Source organism: Piliocolobus tephrosceles, chromosome 3 (genome assembly GCF_002776525.5).
Source record: "Piliocolobus tephrosceles isolate RC106 chromosome 3, ASM277652v3, whole genome shotgun sequence".
Classification (NCBI taxonomy): Eukaryota; Metazoa; Chordata; class Mammalia; order Primates; family Cercopithecidae; genus Piliocolobus; species Piliocolobus tephrosceles.
The window spans coordinates 136,264,593-136,292,275 of record NC_045436.1 but is presented as its reverse complement, the minus strand read 5'-3'; the positions used below and the strand labels follow the sequence as shown (position 1 = coordinate 136,292,275).

General features: G+C 38.0%; 1 protein-coding gene across 4 annotated transcripts in view; it reads left to right on the top strand.

Annotated features, from left to right (window-relative positions):
* SPATA18 (spermatogenesis associated 18) overlaps positions 1-20,629 on the top strand; it is a 53,561-nt gene extending 32,932 nt beyond the window's left edge. For 2 of the 4 annotated variants that reach the window (XM_023183145.2, XM_023183144.2), the window contains 6 exons: positions 814-972; positions 1,820-1,995; positions 4,470-4,593; positions 7,004-7,087; positions 17,866-17,911; positions 18,219-20,629. In XM_023183145.2, the coding sequence (XP_023038913.1) occupies positions 814-972; positions 1,820-1,995; positions 4,470-4,593; positions 7,004-7,087; positions 17,866-17,911; positions 18,219-18,226 (597 nt within the window). In that variant the 3' untranslated portion in view covers positions 18,227-20,629. Of the gene's footprint in view, positions 1-813; positions 973-1,819; positions 1,996-4,469; positions 4,644-7,003; positions 7,088-17,865; positions 17,912-18,218 lie in introns of all 4 variants that reach the window. The other 2 variants (XR_002724679.2, XM_023183143.2) reach the window with 2 other exon arrangements.
* The last annotated feature ends 7,054 nt before the right edge of the window (positions 20,630-27,683 follow it).

Below are 27,683 nucleotides of genomic sequence, written 5' to 3'. Positions count from 1 at the left end.
TCCTTCCTTCCTTCCTTCCTTCCTTCCTTCCTTCCTTCCTTCCTTCCTTCCTTCCTTCCTTCCTTCCTTCCCTTTCATTACAAATAGTTGGGGGGTGAATCATTTTCACAATCGATAACTATACATATATATATGAATAGTTATATAATATTTATTTAGTTAGTTATATTGACCAGGCATTTATTTAAGAAGTATCCATTAATACCGGACTACCTCAAATGGGTTTATAAAAAGTTGATCTGCACTGTACCTTTTGTCTAATATGAGCATATTAGACACAGTGAATATATTATTGCTAATGGCTGTCATTTGATTTCCTTTAGTTCTTAAAAAAAAAAATAGAAGGTTGTGATTATGTTAATGCTTCTGTTTATTTAATTAAGAGTAGTTATTAAAACTGCTAACATATCAGCTATTTGAGTATGGCAAATTTTAAAAGTGCATATATGTATCCTTAATTTCCAAAACAAATATGTTTGTTCTATGGGTTAATGCCATACAAAGATACTGAGGAGAATTGTTATGAGGAGAATTGTTAAATATTAAGAAACAAAACAAAACATTGGTATAAGAGCAGAATTATCAGAAATACTGAACTTTATCCTGTATTATCCTGTATGGATTATTAGATGTTTATGTACTTTTCAAAATTAGAGATGTATTTTCTTCCAGATTAAAAATGTTTTTGATCAACTGTGTTTAGTTATCAGAAGACCAATATGATGTTGAAGCTTGGATTCTTTCTAATTCCTTGCTTTGGATCTCTTCATTGACCTCTTTTCACCAAAAAATTTGCTGCATTTTTATGTGCAGGAGGCATTCCATGTAGCAAAAATGGCATTCAGACATTTCAAGATCCGTGTGAGAAAATCATTGACACCATCTTACGTGGGGTCGAATGACTTTGAAAATGCTGTCTCGGATTATGTCATTTGTCATCTTGATCTATATGATTCTCAAAGCAGTGTCAATGTAAGTGTTGGATCTCTTATTAGGACTGGTTTACTTCTGCTGCTGCTGTTTATATTGAGTACTAATAACTCGGAAATCCATCCAATATTTAGTATTTATGGTATGTAATGAAAAAGAAGAAAGGAACAGCATTCAATTTACTTGGTAGCACCTGCCATTATTGACTGTTTCTTCCTTAAAAATATTATGGGGAAAAATTGTCTGAGTTTCTTTAGATAGGCTATTATGGTCAGGAGATGGGATATCATAGTACTTAAGAGCAAGGATTTTGGGAAAAGTAAGTATGGATTTGCTTCCTGACTGTTGCACTTACTAGCTGTGTGATCTTACACATTTACTTCATCTCTGTGTGCTTTAGTTTTCTAATCTTTCAGTGGGAGTACAAATGTTCATTACTCCCTAGAGTCACTGAGAGCATTAAATGAAAGAAAGTAGGCAATTTGCTTAGCACAAGACTTGGCACATAGTTAACACTCAGTAAAAGCAAACTATTATAATGATTGTTACGGATTATGAACAGTTCAGAGTTCTGTGTTGGCACATCATACCCTTGCCCAGAATAGAAAAATAAGGCAATGATAAATAAAAGCCACAGAAGGTTTTTTCCTTGCCTTTTTAGGACCCTATTGGCTTTTACTGTGTCATTTCTACTCTGTGTCCTCTCTCCTCCTTCCCTGTGAATGGGTGGCAACATCTTTCTCCTTTTAGCACATGTACTGTTTTTCTGCTTTAACTTGTTTTGGCTCACATTCTCTTTTCCCACCTCCCATCAGTCCTAATATTCTTAGGATGCTAGAGTGTTTTTGTCACAGGCTGGTAACAAAGTGATGCCATTTTTGTTTTTCAGGATGTGATCCGAGCTATGAATGTCAATCCCAAGATTTCATTCCCTCCTGTCGTCGACTTTTGCCTTCTCAGTGACTTCATCCAGGAGATATGTTGCATTGCCTTTGCAATGCAGGCCTTAGAACCACCCCTAGATATTGCATATGGGGCAGATGGAGAAGTTTTTAATGATTGCAAGTAAGAGACAGAGGAGCAGAAGTTAAGGAATTCATCATGAGTACATTGTCTTGTCTGTTTCCTGAGAACAATTTAGGGAAAAGAACTCTGGGTGGAGAAATTAACAGACACTACCTGATTTCCAAGCCCTACCATATACTTCTCTGTATTCCAGGGCAGGACCCACTCCTGGAGTTATTTTCCATTGAACATAATGTATTAGTCTTTGGGGGAGAACTAATGAGGACTTGGAGCCTATCTAGAATATTTTTTAAAAGATGCTGTATAAATACAAATATGCATTACTTTCTGTTGGTTTTTATTGCATTACTCAGGCCAGGATTCTCAAAGTATGATGTGTGGATCACCTGCATCAGAATTACTCAAGGTACTTGTTAAAAATACACATTCCTGGATTACATATCCTGATGTTTTATGCAGTAGGGCTAAGATGGGGCTCAGGAATCTGCAATTTAACAACCACCCAGGTGTTCCTTATGCACACTAATGTTTGAAAATTAATGCTCTTGACTCCATTGTCTAGGACCAATAGATTGCTACCAGCTTTTACAAGATAAATACTCCCTTATAAATTAAAAGACATTAAACTAATTTAAAACATTGTATTGTGATTTCTTGAGATCACAGGATATAGCTGGAGATTATCTGGGAAGAAATCAAGCTAGTGGTTAAGAACACAGGCTCTGGCCTCAAGCTGCTTAGGTTCAAATTTTAGCTCCACTACCTATTAGCTGTATAATGTTAGTCATGCCACTTAATTTTTCTATTTCTTACTTTCTTCTCTATCCAATGGGGGAAATAATAATGCCTACTTCCTAGGGTCATAGAAGGTTAGTTGAGATAATTCAAACAAAGCACTTAGGATGCTGTGTAGCATGAAGTGGGTGCCCAGGAAATATTCGCTCTGGGTTTTTGTTCAGGTTGTAAAGTTATGCTCAGCATTCCTGCAAGCTTGCTGATGAGGGAGGATGGATAGTACCACTCAGAATCATTCACTTTCTTTCACTTATGCAAATCACAACAATAATGAACTTTCCAATTGCCTTATAGCATGTCATATTTTCTTGCCATTGCCCTGATTCTAGTTTCTCCAACATGGATCAACTCATGGAAGAGCTGATATTAGGACATTACACTGCAGTTGGGTCTTTTTGGTTCCCTTACAGAGCACATTATCTTCATTTGTCTCCTTTTATTCCTTTCTCCTTTAGAGGATTGATAGTTCCACTCAGAACCTTTCACCTTTTTGGTTTAAGGAATCTGCACATGTCAAAGACTTCTGTAGGGTCTCTTGCTGACATGCCTTTAACCAGAGGGAATGTGCAGCTTCTAGGGCATTCTCTGTCCTGTGTGCCTGGACATCTGTGCAGCTGGAATTGGATTTTCTAACAATGATTGGATTTGGTTCTACTTCTAGAACTTCACAGAACAAGGCTAACCCTTTTTCAATCTGGCAGCCTTTTGTGCATTTGAAAGCAATTACTCAAATCCTCCTCCTTCTGGCCTCAGGACTTCAGGTTTTCTTCATATGAAGTAGGTTTAGGACTTCTTGACAAATAGATTCATTGTCTTGGTCTGTGCACCTTTTAAAGAAAGTGAACTGACCAGCCTAGAGGGACTACCACCCTTTTTATTCTTATTCTCCATTAATTTAGCTAACTTGCAGTAGTTTTCTCTTCCTTTCTTTCTTTTTTAGCTTTCTGACAGTGTTTATTCATTTTGAGTACTACTGAAATCTGCTGTATTTTTACTTGTACTGTGACTAAACCATATGTCTCCTCTATTTGTGCAAATACTTTTTAGACTCAATTATAGGACCTCATATGTTATTCACATTTTATTTTATCTTATTAAATTCAGCTTATTGTTCCAGCCTGCTGAGCTGTTTTTATTGTCATCTGTTGTGTGTGTGTGTGTTTTTTTTTTAGCTAACCACCTGCATCTTTGAGCATGTTTTCTATATTTCATACAACTCATTTATAAACATGATAACTTATCACAGTATTGAGAGACAGCCCTCAGCATCTTCCTTCGGGTTTCTGTTAATCCATTAATTACCCCTCTTTGGATATGATCGTTGAATTAGTTTCCAATCCACCTACTTAAGTTAATCATCCTCCTATATTTCTTTTATTTTGTCCACAAAGACAGCATGAAAAATTCTATGGGAAGCCTGATGGGACTTCAGATAGCTAGTCTATGTCTTTAGAATTCCCCTGAATTGCAACTCTTGTAATCCTGAGAAGAGAAGGAAAACAATTAGTTTGACATGATTTGGTCTTAGCGCATCCATGCTGGGTCCCAGTTATCATTACTTCTTGTTCTAAGAGGCCACAAACATTCTTTAATAACAGAATTTGTTCTATATTTACTCAGATCTGAGCATAATACAAAATGAAAATTCACACTGATGTTTTCCCCTAATGCTCCGTAATTGCTTAACTTCTCTTTCTTGTTTTGTGTATTGAAAACAGATACCGCCGCAGCTACGACTCGGATTTCACGGCTCCGTTAGTCCTCTATCACGTGTGGCCTGCTCTCATGGAGAATGACTGTGTCATCATGAAGGGAGAAGCTGTCACCAGGAGAGGGGCTTTTGTACGGTGGCCTTGCATAGTGACAGTTCATCCCAAGTGTTTGATTCACAAGTTCGACAACATTTATAAACCCAGAGATTCTATAAAAGAAGTTTATAAAAAGTTGATAAGATTTCATACAAAGGAGAGGACGGAGATGATCTCGAAAAGAACTGATTCTTTTCTTTGATTTTTCCGTAATTCTGCATAATTTCCTGGAGTAATTTCTTTACTTCTTGCTTTATTTAGAAGATGGAATCAGTCATGTTTACCTCCTCCATCTTAGAATTACTATGATATTTTAAAAACAAAGCCCTTTGAAGTTATCTTGTAGGAGGATTTCCATAATTCTAAGCATTTAAAATCAATTAACTTTCAGGAAGTGATTTGCCAAATTTTTACTGACAATTCTCTATTTTGAGAAACTGCTAATGTGCCCTGTTTTTCTCTCCTTGGTATGATGTGTATGGAGCGGGGGAATGGAGACAAAGAGGGCAGAGGAGGTGGGAGAGAGGAATTAATCAGTTTGAGAAGGTTGCTTCCTATATCCACTGGCTATAGAACGTTTTGTACCTACAGAATATTAAATACTTGAATAGCCTTTAAAATGAAGTCTTAGGTTCCGTATGTGAGCCTGTGGGTGTGTACGTGTTGTAGTGGGGATTGGGTGATGGAACCGGTGGTGCTTGGATATTCTGCATAGTTTATGTTATGTAGTTTTACCCCTGCCTTTCCTAGAAAGAGTTAAGTGAAGCCCCTTAGTCCAGAATGATGCACCATCGCACAGCTGGCTAATCTCTGTTCCCGTTCTCCTTGAACTGAAGAATAGGGGAAGTGCTATATGGCAGCTTTCATACATACAGTGGAGAAGGGGAATATTTTATTTTAAAAGAACTTAAGAAAAGGGTTTTTGTAGCTTAAAAATCCCATTACAGTGAATACTATATTAAAATGTTTTGTTCCATAAATGTTGAGCCCTTAGCTGAGCGCAGTGGCCCACACCTGTAATCCTAGCACTTTGGGAAGCTAAGGCAGGAGGATTGTTTGAGGAGTTTCAGACAAGCCTGGGCAACATAGCAAGACCTCATCTCTACAAAAAATAAACAAATTAGCTGGGCATGGTGGTGCATACCTGTAGTACCAGCTACTTGGGAGGCTGAGGAGGGAGGATTGCTTGAGCTGGAGATGTTGAGGCTGCGTGAGCCATGATTGTGCCACTGCACTCCAGCTTAGGTGACAGAGTAAGATCCTGTCTTTTTTTTTTTTTTTTTTTTGAGATGGAATCTCGTTCTGTTGCCCAGGCTGGAGTGCAGTGACATGATCTCAGCTCACTGCAACCTCCGCCTCCTGGGTTCAAGCGATTCTCCTGCCTCAGCCTCCTAAGTAGCTGGGATTACAGGCGCATACCACCACACCCAGCTAATTTTCATATTTTTAGTAAAGACGAGGTTTCACCATGTTGGTCAGGCTGGTCTCAAACTCCTGACCTCGTGATCCACCCACCTCGGCCTCCTGAAGTGCTGAGATCAAAGGCATAAGCCACAACACCCGGCCTGAAATCCCATCAAAAAAAAAAAAAAAAAAAAAAGATCAAGCCCATTGAAATAGATATTGGATTTTATTGATCTGACAGCTACACATGCTCTACAATAAAACATGCTTCTTGCTGCTACAGCACTCACTTTCTGTTAAGAAGATTCTATCTGCACTGCAGTTTGGAAAGGAGGGAGAAGAAATACCCACTATTCTTATGTTTTACATCAAATAGCAATTGCCTTTTAACTTCCTTCTTCTCTCCCATCAAGCTTATCATGAACATTTGTCCAAGCTTAAACCCTAAAACAAAATAATAGGAAGTTCTTCCTAAAACAAAGAATTTGGAAAAGAAAGGGGTTGAATTAAGGGAAATTTTAAGGATTTTACCAGTAAAATCTCATTTTAGTGAATATAGCTTTCTCCTTATTCATTTAGTTAGAAAGCAGAAAGGCAGTAGTGGTGTTTCATTCATTCATGATATTTATTTATTCAATAGTTATTTATGACCCAAACACTGTATTTATGTGCTAGAGATTTAGCAACAAATAAAACAGATACAAATCTCTATCCACATGGAGCTTACATTCTCCAGCACTAACAAACTCCTATGTAATTTCTAATAGCTTACTCACAAAAACATTCTACTGGCATCAAACACCAGAATATTCCAAGGTTCATTGTAATGGGATTCTATTTAAAAAGTACCCTGAAGTTATTGCCACATATTGGGCAGCAACAGGAAGTGAAAGGAGTGTAGCTTGTGCAGATGATCAGTAATGGGCAAGTGTAATCATATCAGTAAGATTCTTATTCTATGGGATATGCATGTTGTTTTAAGCCATGACAGTTTTCACAAACTCCTGACTATGTCTCTCTCTTTCTCTCTTTTTTTTAAGTGGAATTCGGTGCGATCTCTAAGTCGATGTCGAAGCAGGAGTTTAAGTCCCATTTGCCCCCGTAGCCAAATTGGTTTAAGCATGGTACATATCTATCTAATCATTTTTACACAAAATTCGTCTATGGTTGGCATTCTTTTTTTTTTTTTTTTTTTGCTTCAGCAGTACAAAAGAGATGATTATGTCTACAGGTGGAAAGAGAACCTGTTGCAATAATGCTAGCTCCAAACTGATTTTTATATTACTGTAGGCTAAAGAATTTATTATTCTAGAAAGAAGTAGAGGTAGTTTTGTCTTTCTTTCTTAGTTCAAGGAATAGTAGATTTTATGTATTTCATAGTTTTATTTTTATCTTTGGATGAAATGGGCTATTAGATATCAGATAGTGGACTAAAGAGAGAATGGGATACCTTGGTCAACTGATCTTGGCACAAGTCCCTGGTTCCTCTAGAAATTTGTGTATGAGTTTGGAGAAATTGCTCAAATGGTCTGGATTTCAATACCTTATAAACGGCATTGCAGGTATTAATGTGTCTTCAACTTCAAATTAGAAAAAATAAGGTTTTTTGTGTGTATTAGTTTTTGTAAAGATTGCTAATACTTCTGTTAAAGAAAAAAAGAACAGCAAAAACATCATGAAAACTATGAAGATAACATCCCTAAAAACATGATTATGGGCTGAGTAGGGTTGTCCACACCTGTAACTCTAGCAGTTTCACAGGCTGAGGTGGGAGGATTGCTTGAGCCCAGGAGTTTGAGACCAGCTATGGCAACATGGGGAAACATCGTCCCTACAAAACAAAACAAAAATCCTCCCCCAAATTAGCTGGGCATAACAAAAAACTCCCCCCCAAATTAGCCAGGTATGGTGGCATGTACCTGTAGTCCCAGCTACCTATGAGGCTGAGCTGGGAGGATCACCTGATCCCAGGGAGGTCGAGGCTGCAGTGAGCCGTGATTGTACCACACTGCACTGTAGCCTGGGTGAGAGAGTGAGACCCTATCTCAAACAAAACAAAACAACCCCCCCCAAAACCATTTAAAAAATTATGATTCACCACTATTAATTTATTCAACACATATTTAGTCAGTGCCTTTTGAATATAGGGTTAGAACAAGACATGTGGGCAACAGGAAGGCTAACAATGTGCTATTCCTCCAAATAATAATTATTTAAATATTTGTTCAACCTTGTTTTAGAGAGAGTGGTAGAGAAGGAGAATCACATTCGGCAACCCTACATATTTTTCTGAAACTGCTTCTAGCATGCAGCTGTAGACCCAAAGTTGCAAAACTTCCTCAGCAAAACAAAAACAAAACCAAAAACTCTACAGTTGATGAGACCCAGTTTCCTTACTGACTTTTTTCTTTTTTTCATACTTTTAAGTTCTGGGTTATATGTGAAGAACATGCAGTTTTGTTACACAGGTATACACATGCCCTGGTGGCTTGCTGTACCCATCAACCCGTCGCCTGCATGAGGTATTTCTCCTAATGTTATCCCTACCCTAGGCCCCCACTCCCCTACAGGCCCCAGTGTGTGATGTTCCCCCTCCCTGTGTCCATGTGTTCTCATTGTTCAACTCCCACTTATGAGTGAGAACATGCAGTGTTTGGTTTTCTGATCTTGTGATAGTTTGCTGAGAATGATAGTTTCCAGCTTCATCCATGTCCCTGCAAAGGACATAAACTCATACTTTTTATGGCTGCATAGTATTCTGTGGTGTATATGTCCCACATTTTCTTAATCCATACTATCATTGATGGACATTTTGGGTTGGTTTCAAGTCTTTGTTTTTGTGAGTAGTGCTGCAATAAATATATGGGTTCATGTGTCTTTACAGTAGAATGATTTATGACCATTTGGGTGAATGCCCAGTAATGGGATTGCTGGGTCAAATGGTATTTCTAGTTCTAGATCCTTGAGGAATTGCCACAATCTCTTCCACAATGGTTGAACTAATTTATACTCCCACCAACAGTGTACAAGCATTCCTATTTTTCCACAACCTTTCCAGGATGTGGTGTTTCCTGAGTTTTTTTTTTTTTTTTATGTTAGGAGTATATATATATATATTTGTATTATACTTTAAGTTCTAGGGTACATGTGCATAACGTGCAGGTTTGTTACATATGTATACTTGTGCCATGTTGGTGTGCTGCACCCATCAACTCGTCAGCACCCATCAATTCGTCAATTATATCAGGTATAACTCCCAATGCAATCCCTCCCCCCTCTCCCCTCCCCATGATAGGCCCCGATGTGTGATGTTCCCCTTCCCGAGCCCAAGTGATGTCATCGTTCAGTTCCCACCTATGAGTGAGAACATGCGGTGTTTGGTTTTCTGTTCTTGTGGTAGTTTGCTAAGAATGATGGTTTCCAGCTGCATCCATGTCCCTACAAAGGACGCAAACTCATCCTTTTTTATGGCTGCATAATATTCCATGGTGTATATGTGCCACATTTTCTTAATCCAGTCTGTCATAGATGGACATTTGGGTTGATTCCAAGACTTTGCTATTGTGAATAGTGCCGCAATAAACATACGTGTGCATGTGTCTTTATAGCCGCATGATTTATAATCCTTTGGGTATATACCCAGTAGTGGGATGGCTGGGTCATATGGTACATCCAGATCTAGATCCTTGAGGAATCGCCATACTGTTTTCCATAATGGTTGAACTAGTTTACAATCCCACCAACAGTGTAAAAGTGTTCCTATTTCTCCACATCCTCTCCAGCACCTGTTGTTTCCTGACTTTTTAATGATTGCCACTCTAACTGGTGTGAGATGGTATCTCATGGTGGTTTTGATTTGCATTTCTCTGATGGCCAGTGATGATGAGCATTCTCTCATGTGTCTGTTGGCTGTATGAATGTCTTCTTTTGAGAAATGTCATATCCTTTGCCCACTTTTTGATGGGGTTGTTTGTTTTTTTCTTGTATATTTGTTTGAGTTCTTTGTAGATTCTGGATATTAGCCTTTGTCAGATGAGTAGATTGCAAAAATTGTCTCCCATTCTGTAGGTTGCCTGTTCACTCTGATGGTAGTTTCTTTTGCTGTGCAGAAGCTCTTTAGTTTAGTCATATCCCATTTGTCAATTTTGGCTTTTGTTGCCCTTGCTTTTGGTGTTTTAGACATGAAGTCCTTGCTCATGCCTATGTCCTGAATGGTACCACCTAAGTTTTCTTCTAGGATTTTTATGGTATTAGGTCTAACATGTAAGTCTCTAATGCATCTTGTATTCGTTTTTGTATAAGGAGTAAGGAAAGGATCCAGTTTCAGCTTTCTACTTATGGCTAGCCAATTTTCCAAGCACCATTTATTAAATAGGGAGTCCTTTCCCCATTTCTTGTTTCTCTCAGGTTTGTCAAAGATCAGATGGCTGTAGATGTGTGGTATTATTTCTGAGGACTCTGTTCTGTTCCATTGGTCTATATCTCTGTTTTGGTACCAGTACCATGCTGTTTTGGTTACTGTAGCCTTGTAGTATAGTTTGAAGTCAGGTAGCGTGACGCCTCCAGCTTTGTTCTTTTGACTTAGGATTGTCTTGGCAATGCGGGCTCTTTTTTCGTTCCATATGAACTTTAAAGCAGTTTTTTTCCAATTCTGTGAAGAAAGTCATTGGTAGCTTGATGGGGATGGAATTGAATGTATAAATAACCTTGGGCAGTATGGCCATTTTCACAATATTGATTCTTCCTATCCATGAGCATGGTGTGTTCTTCCATTTGTTTGTGTCCTCTTTTATTTCACTGAGCAGTGGTTTGTAGTTCTCCTTGAAGAGGTCCTTTACATCTGTTGTAAGTTGGATTCCTAGGTATTTTATTCTTTTTGAAGCAATTGTGAATGGAAGCTCATTCATGATTTGGCTCTCTGTTTGTCTGTTACTGGTGTAGAAGAATGCTTGTGATTTTTGCACATTAATTTTGTATCCTGAGACTTTGCTGAAGTTGCTTATCAGCTTAAGGACATTTTGGGCTGAGACAATGGGGTTTTCTAAATATACAATCATGTCATCTGCAAACAGGGACAATTTGACTTCTTCTTTTTCTAACTGGATACCCTTTATTTCTTTGTCTTGCCTGATTGCCCTAGCCAGAATTTCCAACACTATGTTGAATAGGAGTGGTGAGAGAGGGCATCCCTGTCTTGTGCCAGTTTTCAAAGGGAATTTTTCCAGTTTTTGCCCATTCAGTATGATATCGGCTGTGGGTTTGTCATAAATAGCTCTTATTATTTTGAGGTACGTTCCATCAATACCGAATTTATTGAGCGTTTTTAGCATGAAGGGCTGTTGAATTTTGTCAAAAGCCTTTTCTGCATCTATTGAGATAATCATGTGGTTCTTGTCTTTGGTTCTGTTTATATGCTGGATTACGTTGATTGATGTGCGAATGTTGAACCAGCCTTGCATCCCAGGGATGAAGCCCACTTGATCATGGTGGATAAGCTTTTTGATGTGCTGCTGAATCTGGTTTGCCAGTATTTTATTCAGGATTTTTGCATCGATGCTTATCAGGGATATTGGTCTAAAATTTTCTTTTTTTGTTGTGTCTCTGCCAGGCTTTGGTATCAGGATGATGTTGGCCTCATAAAATGAGTTAGGGAGGATTCCCTCTTTTCCAATTGATTGGAATAGTTTCAGAAGGAATGGTACCAGCTCCTCTTTGTACCTCTGGTAGAATTCAGCTGTGAATCCATCTGGTCCTGGACTTTTTTTGGTTGGTAGGCTATTAATTATTGCCTCAATTTCAGAGCCTGCTATTGGTCGATTCAGGGATTCAACTTCTTCCTGGTTTAGTCTCGGAAGAGTGTAAGTGTCCAGGGAATTATCCATTTCTTCTAGATTTTCTAGTTTATTTGCATAGACTTGTTTATAGTATTCTCTGATGGTAATTTGTAGTTCTGTTGGTCGGTGGTGATATCCCCTTTATCATTTTTTATTGCGTCTATTTGATTCTTCTCTCTTTTCTTCTTTAATAGTCTTGCTAGCGGTCTGTCAATTTTGTTGATCTTTTCAAAAAAACAATTCCTGGATTCATTGATTTTTTGGAGGGTTTTTTGTGTCTCTGTCTCCTTCAGTTCTGCTCTGTTCTTAGTTATTTCTTGCCTTCTGCTAGCTTTTGAATGTGTTTGCTCTTGCTTCACCAGTGTTTCCTGACTTTTTAAATTACCATTCTAACTGGTGTGAGATGGTATCTCGTTGTGGTTTTGATGTACATTTCTCTAATGATCAGTGAGGATGAGCTTTTTTTTCATATGTCTGTTGGCTGCATAAATGTCTTCTTTGGAGAAGTGTCTGTTCATATCCTTCACCCACTTTTTGATGGGGTTGTTTTTTTTCTTGTAAATTTGTTTAAGTTCTTTGTAGATCCTGGATATTAGCTCTTTGTCAGATGGAGAGACTGCAAACATTTTCTCCCATTCTGTAGGTTGCCTGTTCACTCTAATGATCATTTCTTTTGCTGTGCAAGGGCTCTTTAGTTTATTAGATCCCATTTGTCAATTTTGGCTTTGCCCATACTTATGTCCTGAATGGTATTGTCCAGGTTTTCTTCTAGGATTTTTGTGGTCCTAGGTCTTACATTTAAGTGTTTGGTCCATCTTTAGTTGGTTTTGGTAAAAGATATAAGGAAGGGGTCCAGTTTCAGTTTTCTGCATATGGCTAGCCAGTTTTCACGACACCATTTATTAAATAGGGAATCTTTTCCCCTTTGCTTTTTTTTGGTCAGGTTTGTCAAAGATCGGATGGTTGTAGCTGTGAAGTTTTATTTCTGAGGCCTTTGTTCTGTTCCATTGGTCTATATATCTGTTTTGGTACAAGTACCATGCTTGGTTACTGTAGCCTTATAGTATAGTTTGAAGTTGAGTAGCATGATGCCTCCAGCTTTGTTCTTCTTGCCCAGGATTCTCTTGGCTAGAAGGGCTCTTTTTTGGTTCCACATGAAACTTAAAGTAGTTTTTTCCAATTATGTGAAGAAAGTCAGTGGTAGCTTGATGGGGATAGCATTGAATCTATAAATTACTTTGGACAGTATGGCCATTTTCACAATATTGACTCTTCCTATCCATGAGCATGGAATGTTTTTCCATTTGTTTGTGTCCTCTCTGATTTCCTTAAGCAGTGGTTTGTAGTTCTCCTTGAAGAGGTCCTTCACATCCCTTGTAAGTTGTATTTCTAGGTATTTTATTCTCTTAGTAGTAATTGTGAAAGTGAGTTCACTCCTGATTTGGCTTTCTGTTTGTCTGTTATTGGTGTATAGGAATGCTTGTGATTTTTGCACATTGATTTTGTATCCTGAGACTTTGCTGAAGTTGCTTATCAGGTTAAGGAGGTTTGGGGCTGAGACAATGGGGTTTTCTAAATATACAAGCATGTCATCTGTCATCTGCAAACAGAGACAATCTGACTTCCTCTTTTCCTAATTGAAAACCCTTTATTTCTTTCTCTTGCCTGATTGCCCTGGCCAGAACTTCCAACACTATGTTAAATAGTAGTGGTGAGAGAGGGCATCCTTGTCTTGTGCCGGTTTTCAAAGGGAATGCTTCCAGTTTTTACCATTCAGCATGATATTGACTGTGGGTTTGTCATAAATAGCTCTTATTATTTTGAGATATGTTCCATCGATACCTAGTTTATTGAGAGTTTTTAGCATGAAGGGGTGTTGAATTTTATCAAAGGTCTTTTCTGCATCTATTGAGATAATCATATAGGTTTTGTCATTGGTTCTGTTTATGTGATGGATTACATTGATTGATTTGCATATGTTGAACCAGCCTTGCATCCCAGGAATGAAGCCCACTTGATCATGGTGGATAAGCTTTTTGATGTACTGCTGGATTCACTTTGCCAGTATTTTATTGTGGATTTTCGCATCGATGTTCATCAGGGATATTGGCCTGAAATTTTCTTTTTTTGTTGTGTCTCTGTCAGGTTTTGGTATCAGGATGATGCTGGCCTCATAAAATGAGTTAGGGAGGATTCCCTCTTTTTCTATTGTTTGGAATAGTTTCAGAGGAGTGCTACCAGCTCCTCTTTGTACCTCTGCTGTGAATCCATCTGGTCCTGGACTTTTTTTGGTTGGTAGGCTCTTAATTAGTGCCTCAATTTCAGAACTTGTTATTGGTCTATTCAGGGATTCGACTACTTTCTGGCTTAGACTTGGGAGGGTGTATGTGTCCAGGAATTTATCCATTTCTTCTATATTTTCTAGTTTATTTGTGAAGAGGTGTTTATAGTATTCTCTAATGGTAGTTTGTATTTCTGTGGGATCAGTGATGATATCCCCTTTATCATTTTTTATTGCATCTATTTGATTCTTCTCTCTTCTTTATTAGTCTGGCTAGCAGTATATCTATTTTGTTGAAAAAAAAAAAAACAGCTCCTGGATTCATTGATTTTTTGAAGGGTTTTTCATGTCTCTGTGTCCTTCAGTTCTACTCTGATCTTACTTGTTTCATGTCTTCACAAAGTTCTTTTGCTGTGTTCAGCTCCATCAGGTCATTTATGTTCTTTTCTACATTGATTATTCTAGTTAGCAATTCGTCTAACCTTTTTTCAAGATTGTTAGCTTCCTTGCATTGGGTTAGAACATGCTCCTTTAGCTTGGAGTTGTTTGTTATTACCCACATTCTGAAGCCCGCTTCTGTCAGTTTATCAAATTCATTCTCCATCCAGTTTTATTCCCTTGCTGGCGAGGAGTTGTGATCCTTTGGAGGAAGAAAGGCATTCTGGTTTTTGGAATTTTCAGACTTTTTGCACTGGTTTTTACCCATCTTTGTGGATGTATCTACCTTTGGTCTTTGATATTGGTGACCTTTGGATGGAGTCTTTGAGTGGACGTGCTAATCCTTTCTGTTTGTTTCTTTGCCTTTTAACACTCAGGTCCCTCTGCTGTCAGCCTGCTGGAGTTTGTGGAGGTCCACTCCTGACCCTGTTTGCCTGGGTATCACCAGCAGAGGTTGCAGAGCAGCAAAGATTGCTGCCTGTTCTTTCCTCTAGAAGCTTCGACCTAGAGTGGCATCTGCCAGATGCCAGCCAGAGCTCTCCTGTATGAGGTGTCTGTTGGCCCCAATTGGGAGGTGTCTCCCAGTCAGTATACACAGGAGTCAGGGCTCCACTTGAGAAGGCAGACTGACCCTTAGCAGAGCTCAAATGCTGTGGTGGGAGGTTCCTTGCTCTCTTCAGAGTCATCAGGCAGGGATGTTTAAGTTTGCTATAAGCCCCTTACTAGGGCTGCTGCCTTTTTTACAGAGATGTCCTGTCCAAAGAGGAGCAATCTGCCAGTCTGGCCACAGCAGCCTTGCTAAACTGCAGTGTGCTCCACACAGTTTGAACGTCCCAGCAGCTTTGTTTACACTGTGGCCATAAAACCGTCTACTCTAGTCTCAGCAATGGCGGACACTCCTCCCCCCACCAAGCTTGACCGTCCCAGGTGGATCTCAGATTGCTGCTGTGCTGGCAGCCAGAATTTCAAGCCAGTGGATCTTAGTTTCCTGGGCTCCGTGGGGGTGGGACCTGCTGAGCCAGACCCCTTGGCTCCCTGGCTTCATCGCCCCCTTTCGAGGGGAGTAAATGGTTCTGTCTCCCTGGTGTGCCAGACACCACTGAGATATGAAAAAAAAAAAAAAAAAGCCCCTGCAGCTCGTTTGGTGTCTGCCCAATTGGCCGCCCAGTTTTGTGCTTGAAACCCAGGGCCCTGGTGAGGTAGTCACTGGAGAAAATCGCCTGATTTGCGGGTTGCGAAGACCGTGGGACAAGCGCAGTATCGAGTTCCTCAGGCTCAGACCCTCAGGGCTTCCCTTGGGTAGGGGGAGAATTCCCTGGCCCTTTGCACTTCCCAGGTGAGGGGACGCCCCACCATGCTTCGGCTGGCCCTCCCTGGGCTACACCCTCTGTCCAACCAGTCCCAATGAAATGAACTGCGTACCTCAGTTGGAAATGCAGAAATCACTTGCCTTCTGTGTTGATCTCGCTGGGTGCTGCAGACCAGTGCTATTCCTATTCGGCCATCTTGAATCACCTCCCCCTTACTGACTTTAATAAGCATCTGTAGTGACTTCCCCATGCTCCTTATCATACATCCTTTCTGGATCTGATGGATGCTAGATTTGCGAGGGACACAAAAATGGCAAAAACGTTATCTTCTCTGAATAGATCTTAATATAGGAAAATCACGAGATCGTGTCTTTTGCAAGAACATGGATGGAGCTGGAGGTCATTATCTTTAGCAAACTAACAGAGGAACAGAAAACAAAATACCTTTCTCACTTATAAGTTGGAACTAAATGATGAGAACACATGTACACAAAGAGGGAACAGCAGACACTGGGGCCCACCAGAGAGTGGATGATGGGAGAAGGGAGAGGATCAGGAAAAATAACTAATCAGTACTAGGCTTAATATCTGGGTGATGAAAATCATTCCAAAAATCCCCCATGACAAGGTTTTACCAATATAACAAACTTGCAGATGTACCCCTAAACTTAAAAAGAAAAATAAAGTATAGGAAAGAGAAAGATTATTATGATTTAAACAGATTAGCTGAATGTGATACAGTCAACAAATCAATACATCCATACTGTGATACAATATGATAGTCAAAAAAAGAAGCAGAAAGGGCTAGAGTCATCAGATGAGATAGAGATTCCTCCCAGATTTGGTCATGAGGAAGGCATTCATGGTGGGGGGTAGTATTTAATTTGGTGTTTTAGAATGGGTGGATTTCAATGGGCTAGGAAATTGGGAAGCAATATTCAGGTGAAGAAAATGGCCTAAAAAATGATAGGCAAATGGAAAAGTCATGCATCTAACACAATCCTTTTGCTCTTGGAGATTTCATATAGCTTCATTATCCTTTTTCATGAATAAGTATTTATGCTAAGTAAAAGCAAAGCAATAGTGCAGTTAGTGGACTGGTAAATAAAAAGGAAACCTTGGGAGCGTGATACTGAGAGAACCACAATTCCCCATTCTAAGGGGAAGTGGCATATCAGAAGAAAATACCATTAGATACTTATTGTGCAACAGCCATGTCAAATTCTAACTCCGGAATCTCATTGAAAGGCTTATTCATAGGCAATGTCCTCTGTGAGAATCCCCTATACCTTCTCTTTCCTATGTTGTGCTCAGAAAGAACACATTAATTTAAACTTTAGATGAGAATAAAATCTAATTTCAAAAGTGTGACTGCAGCCAACTTTCTATCTGTTTCCATCATCCCCTTGCCACAACAAAACTGGGTATACCTGCAAAATAAAATACAAATAGTTTTGGTTAGTCAGGTTTATTTTTGCTTATATGGGGTCTTGATTCATTCAGAATGGATTCCATCTTTATCAGCATCTATTTATCTAGAGTGTTTGAAAGCTCAGAGGAAGGATGATGCTTGTAGCCAGTTACTCCTGACCGGCTATGTCAGAGACTTGTGGTTCCAGTGCAGTACCTTCTACTTAGTGAAAGTAAAGATGAGATTTGAAAGATGATGATTTTCTGGTTGCCTGGTGACCCTTCTTAATAGAACAGAGTTTATGACTTATAATTTTTATAAAGGATCTTCCAGAGATTATATCATCATTTTAGCTTTAATTTGTGAGATTTGACTTCAGTATGGCTGCTCTTAGGCCAATGAACCCAGCTTTTAACTAATAATATAATTTAAACCAAATTGAGTGTTCACATACTTCAGAATTCTAAAAAGAATCATAATAGCCAAACTTAGGGTGAACAATCATAGTGCTAAAGTGCCTCAGAGCAAGCTAATTTGGTTGGTTTTAGGGAAAAAAAAAATGCCAAAAGAATTCATCTTTTGAGCTCTATCTGCTGTGTAATTCACATTATTCTTTTACATTTTCCAGATGTCTCGAAGTCGGAGTCCTTCTCCAATAAGATGTGAGTTGCCAAGTAAGTGGGATTAGTTCAGATGGATCAAATTTTCTGCTTTTTAATACTCCTTCTAGTACTTAGCACTGAGCAGCAAAATGAATGTTTTGCTTCCTAGGGAGCATCTTTTTCTTGCTCCTCACACCTTTCATGTCTGGGCCTCTGGCTGATAGTACCTTGGCAGGACCCATGGGTCATGTGGAAGGAGCTTCCAACCAAGAGGCTTCATTGCCATAAACCTAGATTAACTGCCTCTTTCATTTAGGTGCTTCCAAAAGAAAATTGAAGAACATGACCATAATAATGAACTGTTTATTTTTCTCCCTAGGATTTTAAAACCACCAGACCTGCTCCTTTGTCCCAGTGTGTGGAAACAGCTGCCTTCTCCTGTGCCTCCATCTGCCTTCTGTGTCTGCCTCAGACCTCACTTAAGATAATGTCAAAAGACAATTCTGTGTATCGCTCCACGCAGAGTTAAATGTTTTGGCTTGACACATGTGTAACTTTAGATATATTGCATTCTATTTTATTTTATAGATACTAATTCCATTAATTTCATAAAAATGATTGTATAGGCATTTAGGATCATATTCATTCGAAGCAAAGTCCATTACAAAGGGTCAGGATTTCCATCCCAAAACACTGGGCTCTTTTATGGGAACTATGTGAACTGAAGTGGAAAGCATTTACCATGTTGAGGCTAAAAGAAAAGATGAATCATTTTAGTTTGTAGATGGATCATTAAGTATAATTGTTGGTATCAGCTTTAGCTCAAAACCAGTATTAGGTGTTTCAGTTTCCTTTTAAAGTTTGGAAGAGAGCCCTAATCTCAGGTTGAGGAGCTCATGTTAGTAGCAGTGACTTAAGGCTAAGTGTAGAAGATAATTTAAGATATATTTTCTTTATATATTAGCCCACTAATTATATTTATTAGTTGGCTTGTTTTTCTGTTCTGATTTTGAGAGTGCTCAATTTGGTTTAGTTCAGTAATGAATGTCAAAGCTACTTAGTTGAGAAAATTTCCTCGTTCCATAAATGTAGAACAGTGATTTGATTAGAAGCCAGCATTGAGATAAATGTTAATTACCTCAGGCATATCTCCTGGGAATATTTCAAACTGTTTTAATGCGTGTGTTATATATAAAAGTTTCTTGGGACATGCTCTTCATCTGTTCTACCTAGTTATTTGCAAATTCAGACCTGTTGAACTCTATCTGTCGAAAACTATTTAAACTCAAGGCCCAAACTAGGGGCAGCATTTACTGATATTAAATTGAGTATATATCCCTTGACTTCTTCACTGTCAAATACTTTTGAAACTTCACGTTCAAAATGAGAATGGAATGTTGCTTTCTTGCAATAAGTAATGTTCTTTATGCCGTTTTTCACTTTTAAGCCAGTCTTAAACACAAGCCTCACAAACATCTACTTTCTCCATATACCTTTGAGAGAGACATTGAATTAGCCTCAGCTCAGTTTTGCATACACTCAGTGCCAGAACCAGTACCTGATGCTTTTCAGGTGAAAACAAAACAAACAGCTTATCTAAAGCACCTTACCCCTGTGCTGGAGGATTGTGGGGCCTCTTCAGTGCCTGCCCCTTGAGTCTAATGGTCACCACCTCATTCTAAAGTATGAGTTGAATTTTTTGCCCTCTTTGCATATTTACATAGTCATCACTTTGAAGCAATGCAGTGTGTTGGCAGGAGCGCTATCTGCCTAGGTAACTATTAGTCATGACTTGGTCATCAGCTTGCTTTGTGGCATTGAGCAAGTTACTTCACTTCTCTGAGTCTTGGTTTTATCATAGGGTGAGGAGGTTGGTTACTATTAGTGCCTCTCTTAACCCTACAGACTCAGTGTTCCCTTTTATAACAAGTGTTTTATTCTGAATATGAAATGAAAATCAAAGTTAATATAATCATTTATGTGCACAAATAATTTTAAGCAATGAACATAGTACCCTAACTATAATATAAAGCAGAAAAAAGAAGGCAATTTTTAATAAAATAAAATTTATTTCAACAAAAAAGCTTGGGTATAACCACTCTGGAAGAAAAAATTAAGTCATTAGATGGCTGAACCTGCGTGTAGAGCCACCAGCTACAAATGAAGATCAATGTGTGTATTGGCAACAGAAAATCATGGTGTTGTCATTGGATGTGACTTTCTGAAGTGGTGGGAAACTCTTGCTGATGTTTTAAACAAGAAAAACTTACAGTCTTGTCCTGATTTACACAGCAGTCGCATTCCTGGAAATTTCAAGTGTATATTAAAACCATGAAACAGTTACTGTGTGTTATATATTAAAAGGTCCTCACTAATATCTCACTAAGTAATGAGAATGCCTGCATACCAGATTTTTTTTTTCAGGAGCCAAGCACATATACTGACTTGGAAAAAGGCACAGGTAGCTCACTTTATTTGCTTCCTACCCTGCCTGGCCACTTGCTGTTTCTTAAGCTTCTAATTTGAGCTGTAACTACAGGAGGGAAGCTAAATAGTCTGAAAAATTTTTGGAAAGAATCCACAGAGGCAAAGGAGACTGACTGACCTATACTCATTTTATCTGGGGATGTACCTTACCCTTAGAGACTTCAAAAAATGAAAAGCTCTTATTTTGTAACCTGGGTAAATGTTAGTTTCTATTTTTGGCTTAACATCTAATAATAACATTTAAAAAGTGCTTTTTTAACTATTAGTTATTTGCAATAAAATGCTTTCCTTCCACGGTCCCAAGTTCAATGATGTCCTTTACCCATCTATAATCACTGTATTCATCCATTTTCACACTGCTATAAAGAACTACTTAGACTGAGTAATTTATAAAGAAAGAGGTTTTTTAATTGACTCATAATTCCACACGGCTGGGAAGCCTCAGGAAACTTACAGTCATGGCATAAGGTAAAGGAGAAGCAAGTGCCTTCTTCACAAGGTGGCAGGAGAGAGAGTGCAAGGAGGGAACTGCCAAGCACTTTTAAACCATCATATCTTGTGAGAACTCACTATCACGAGAACAGCGTGGGGGAAACTGCCCCCATGATCCAGTCACCTCCCACCAGGTCCCTCCCTCGACACATGGAGATTACAATTTGAGATGAGATTTGGATGGGGACACAGAACCAAACCATATCAATGTATGTGGCCCAAACCAGGACCATAAATTCATTCAGAAATACTTACTGCACCCTGCTCTGAGGAAGACCATGGGATTGCTGCAATTCCATATTGTAGCCTTAATTGCTAGCTATATTTTATTCACAGCTCATTATCATGTTCAAGACACTTTCTCTGAGTAGTGCTTTACCATTTTTGTGGAGCTTTCACTTACATTATTCCACTTACCACAGCAATCTAGGTGTGTCAACTTTATATGTTCATCCAATACACTATGCAGTCTTGTTCCAAGACTGACTTTTATTTCAGAATGAGATTCTATCCTGTTCTTTTTGTTTCTTCATGACATAGAGTATCAGTTTTTCTGTTTATTGATTGTTCATTTATTCGTTCATAGTCTTATTGAATACCTCCTCTTGCTACCCATAATATACACTTCCAGAGATATAGTGGTGGACAAGGCTCTGGTTTTTATGGAGTTTTATGTCATGTCCAGTTGCATTCCTTGATGATTTTTGTGTCATAGAGAGCAGATATGATGGAAGAAATAAATAAAATAAGAGTATAGCAAAATTAAAAGAGAAAATGTTATATATCAATTGAAGGATTTAAATACATGAATTTATGGAGCAAATGCATGTACATAAAAAACTTTGAAAGGATGCATCTGGAAACCAACATTCTTAGCAAACTATCACAAGAAGAGAAAACCAAACACCGCATGTTGTCACTCATAGGTGGGAACTAAACAATGAGTTCACTTGGACTCGGGAAGGAACACAATGGGGCCTATCATGGGGAGGGGGGAGGGGGGAGGGATTGCATTGGGGAGTTATACCTGATATAAATGATGAATTGATGGGTGCTGACGAGTTGATGGGTGCAGCACACCAACATGGCACATGTATACATATGTAACAAACCTGCACGTTATGCACATGTACCCTAGAACTTAAAGTATAATTTAAAAAAAAAAAAAAGAAAGAAAAAGTAAATGGTCTAAATTCTCCAATTAAAAGGCAAGGATTGTCAGCCTAGATTAAAAAGCAAGACTTAATGTGCTTTCTAGAATAAACTCACTTGAAAAATAAAGACACAGATATGAATTTAAAAAAAAAGAAAATAGCTGTCACATATTATAAATAAAGAAGTTTATTAAAAATGGAAAAAAAAAAAAGAAAAATAGTACGATGAAGTACAAAATAGAGTGTAACTCAATTATGCCAGCCACAGGTGAATTACTCAGTCCTTTAACAAAGATTTATTAAGCCTATAATCCTAGGATCATTAATAATAAAATGAGTGTAGGGAGAAGGACAGGCTCATAAGATCAGTTCTTACACCTCCCATGACCATAGCTGGGTGCTCCACCTGCTGTATTCCTAAGTAAATGCAATTTGCAGGTCATTCTAATTTCCTTTAAGTACCCCACAAATTCTTCATGAAGTGAATTGCTGCCAATAGCATTCTATAACGTTTGGGTTGAGTGGAAGATTTCTTAGTAGTATTGCTTTGAATAGTTTCATGCCTATAATTAAAGGCAAGGTGCTATGGAGCTTTTTAAGCAACTAATGTTACACACCACATGAAGTCATTGAAACATGAGCCCAGGAGCCCCTATAGGTAAGTGACATTCAGTATATGCCACTTAAATACCAAAGCAGTGAAGTGCATTGGCCTTAATTAATAGAGCATAGGCAGAGTCTTTAAAAAATAAAGCAGAAACTAATTTTCTTATTTCAAAATGAAATGCAATGGGACAATTTTACTCTTAAAAAACTGCATACTGGGTGTCAGCATGAACATCGTACTTTCGACAGTATTATTGACAACTGCCTATCAACACCAAGAAGCTATCTCTATTCTTTGCTGGGTAAGCAATAAATGAATGTAATAAATGGTTATGTTACCGGTTTATTTCAATGTAGTTTAAGCCATAATTTTGGAGATACAGTGGAAATAAGTGTATTAAAATGTGGGATAAAATATGTCTTACAAAACTATTTAGTAATTGTCATTTGATGAATCAGACACTTCAACAATTGATTTCTGTGAATTGGACACTTCAATAATTGATTTCTGTGGTTGGGATGCTGAGGATTGAGCAGGACATTTTCCTCCTACTTATTTCTGTTTTCTTAGGCCAGGGAACAGGTTTCAGAACCATGTCTTTAGAATAACAGACTTAAGATTGGCCCAGCTCTGTGGGTCACAAGTTTGAAGTTGGAATGCAAAAACGTTATTTGTTCATTCATCATTCATTCATTTAAGAAGCACTTGCTGGTGCTTTATTAAGTAGTGTTCCAGGTACTGCATTACACTCTGAGGATAGGATGGTGAGAAAGACTTTCAGTTATGGAGAGAGTGCTCTCAGCACTCCTTGGCAGTGTGTACCTATGGGATAGATCTGTGATCTTTATGAAAGATGGGGCAGTGGTTGTTAATGACATCTTGTTTGGGAGATAATAGTAAGTCCATGACGTTGATAGAGGGTTGAATCAATCTTTCCTGGCACTGTCACCTGGAAGCCCAGACTTAGCAATGTGTAATAACGCATTCAGGCTTCAAACAGGAGGTGTCCCTGCCCAGTGTAACATACAGTGAGAATGGATCTGAGAAAATCCAGATGCTGCCTAAGTAAGGTGCTGAAAATGCCAAGCAGGGCCCAAAGGACCTTGCACGCACCCTTAGGAATAAGGCTTTAGAACCAGAGAAGACACCGAGGTTGGAGAATCTACTTTCCATAGAAGTACTTTCAGGAGCCCTGCCTAGAAAGGCCACCCCACTCCACACTTTATTAGCAAACTCCTGACATTTCACTTTTAGAATTTTACTCAGACTGAAGAAGTTGAAGGATGTTAGAACACAAATGTACATAATTCAGAGCAGTAACCCCATAGCATGAATGAGGTTTTAGATTCTTCCTGAAAGTCATATGGGTAGAGGGAGCAATACAGACTCATAGGGCCCTTAGTACATGATCAGGGTTGGCAGGTTGTGTAAGGAAGACTTTTTTTCTCTGTGTTGAATAGTCAAGGGCACGAAACCACGTTTTGTCTATTCCACTGTTGTGTTTGGCATGAACGCAGTCTTACTGGCCTGTGAGAGAGTTGTGGTTTTCTAAGGCAGCTTCACCTTAGAAATGGTTATCTTTGATCCAAGATCTATTTGTCTATACCATAGACTGTTGCTTATGACACCTCTTTGTTACAAATCATTGACTTGCTCTGATGTGACTAACTTCTCTTTTTTCTTAGTTTGATTTGAAATTTCCTAACTGGAAAAAAAAAGTTTGGGGAGGAGGCAGGGAAAGAAAAATAAAAGAAAAACTCCCTAATTTTCTTTGATTGGAAAAATATACTTCTTCTAGATGTTCTAAGAATGATGGCATAACTTAATACTTTTTATTGATAATTTGGCAGAAAGCTTAGGATGTTCATAGGTTTCCCAAAATATCTTCTGAAAGATACTAATAACTGGTACTTAATCCAGCATTTACCATGTACCTGACATTGTGCCAAAACTTTACATTATTAAACTCATTTCACACAGGGAGAAGCTGAGGCTTAAGGTTATTATTAAGTAATCTGCCCCAGGTTACATAGCTAGTAAATGTTGGAGTGAAGGTTCAAACCCAGGTTTTCTGACATTGAACCTACCCTCTTGTCAATAACTCTATAGGATGTCAGTATGATTTAGAGTGAAAATGAGTCCTATGGTCAGACAGGCCTGGAAAACACTGAGGTAAGAGTGAGTTTAACAGGTCTTCTCCTAATCCTCTACTGTGCATGGGAATCTTTTAAGAAGAAGAATGTAATATGCAGCATTCTCCAAACTGATTTCACCAAGGAACCCCTTTCTTCATGAAGCTCTTGCCACTGTACTGTGCCAGAAGATCTGTTTTAGAAAACGCTTCCTTGGGACCTCTTTCCTTCAAATTAAAGATGTTGTTGACCATTTGGAGTTATGTTTTATCACCAGATGAACAGAGTTTTCACCCAAAAAATTATCTACTAAGTAAAAGGTCAAAACCTTTTACAGAAATCTCTTTATATCTATGTTTTCCTTTTGTCTATTCTATCTTTCCCTTCTATTTTCTACACTCTTCTATCAACTGTATCATAAAATAAAATTCACTTGAGCCCTAATATTTATGTCAGTGTTGTTTTTCCTGTGTTTCTATTTTTCCTTAAGTCTCTTACCGTGTTATACCTTTTCATCTTCACTTCTATTTTTCCTCCCTGCTTCTCTTATAAATTCTTTCTTTCTCATAGTTTCAGTTTTCCTAGTTAATCTCCTTGATGCAAAGCCATTTATACTTCTTAAATACAGGTACCCATAAGCCAGGCACAGAAAGACAAAAATATCACATGTTCTCACTCATGGGGGAGTTAGAAAAAGTTGATCTCATGGAGGTAGAAAGTAGAATGATAGTTACTAGTGGCTGGGATGGGTGCGTGTCTTTTGGGGGGATTGTGGGGAGATAAAGAGAGGTGTGTTAATGGGTACAAGCATACATGCAGATAGAAAGAATAAGTTCTAATGTTCAATAGCACATTAGGGTGACTACAGTTAATAACATATATTTCAAAATATCTAGAAGAGAGGGCTTGCGATGTTCCCAACACAACAAAATGATAAATGCTCATTTTCACCAGATGAACAGAGTTTTCACCCTGTTCATCTGGTGATGAATCCATCATTTAGTGATGGATATCCTAAATACTGTGACTTGATTATTACACATTCTATGCATGTAACAAAATATGATATGTACCCCATAAATATGTAAAAATATTAGGCATCAAAAAATTTACAAAAAAATGCAGGCACCTAATCTTAAATGGAATTATGAACCAATGAAGGTGACAAATACATATTATTAAAAATTACGACACACTAAATAGCATTTCCTATGAAGATTCATTTATATCACAATTCATGATGTATTTTATAAATATTTCAAATTATCTTTCACTTTTAAAAATATATGGATTATTAAAAAGTGACAAGTTTTAAGATGAATTACAGTTCCAATAAGTCTGAGCTTTGAATATACTTAGATCTTGAGCAACTTCAATGAAAATGTTGACTAGTATTTTCAAAGTTTGTTTGATGACGAAAATCGCTTGGCTTGCTTATTAGAGGTAAACTCTTGGATCCCACCTCAAGCTTCCTGTGTCAAAATCTCCAGGGACATCTGTATTTTCAATATCAGTAGGCAAGTGTGAAAAACACTGGTCTGGACCATCCTTAATACCCAACAAGAAGAATATTGCAAAAATAAATTATTGCATATATGATGGGGCAGCATCATATATGCAATAGATGGAAATTTTCAAATGGAAAATGATGTCTCCATTTAAAAGACTCTGAGAATATTAAGTTATTTGTTACAATCCAGAAATAGATAATTTACTGAATATTCATATGTATTTTTATCTGCATACATGCAGATTAAAAATGGCTAATTATGGGCTATGCAATTAAATTTTCAATAAAAGGAGAAGGATGAGAAAGTATAGTAATTCTTTCTTCCCTAGAGGTTAAAATTTGCTTATCTTGTGGTTTATATTTGGACAGCTTGTTTGTTGAACTGACAAAATATGTTTTCTTACTAAACTTATAAGTCATTTCCTTCCATCTTACAGGTCTGTGTTCACTGTGTGTAATTGAGATTTGTAGTCATAGACTTAGAATAATGAGTCCATATTGGTCATTGTTTGATTAGTCATGGTCGTCTGCCAAATAGAGCTAGATGTCACCTGGATGATTCAGATTTGGGAACATCTTTATAATTATTCATATAAGTCTCTAGAGAAAAATCTAAAATGGAGTGACACTGGCATTCAAATATTAGATCTCACAAAATGGCTCAACTAAAATTTTCCCAAACACTGAATAGAAAAATTTGGCTTTTTCTGTTTACTTGGCAAAGTACCAAATGTTCCAAAGATAATACTGAAATTGAACTTGTTGTAATTTCCATTCATGAAAATTGAAGCATTTTTCTTCTTTTCAAGTCTGGGTATAATTTCTTATCATTACAGTATCTTAGTGTTGACAAGTAAGTTGTGAAAATCTCCAGGAAAGGGCCAAATGTAACTCCACTTGGAGTGTGCCAGCATTTCAAATGCATGGGCTAATAGATCTAAGAGATGCCTCGGTGGCAATGACAGATTTTCCTCTTTGTGTTTTCCTTGTCTGAATTAAACTTTTCTTCATCAAATAGCCAAAGGTGATAATGTAAGACAAAAATGACACTGATTACTGGAAATAAAAGTTGTACAGTTTCTTGGGATGAGCTCTCCCTCTGTAACCAAACTTGATCCACAATTGGAGGAAATTCTAGGGACATAAATCAGTTTCCGTCATTGATCCTATTAGGGTCTGTCTAGTTCACCTAGGCCTGGCATTTCCCTGGGAAATGTATGGAGTTAGCCACAAGATGGCAATGTTGCTTAGGAAATGAGAGGATACCAGCCGTTAGTAATAAGATTCAAATTGGGAAATAAATAGCAACTCCTCAGATAAAATTTATAACTTAATTACTGATCTTACTGTTCTCCATGAATTTGGATAATAAATTGATGGAGGGTGGCCCGGGATAAAATAAAAAGTGTGATAGAAAATGTGGAGTGTTAAATAACTATATATGTAATAAAGGATTTATGCA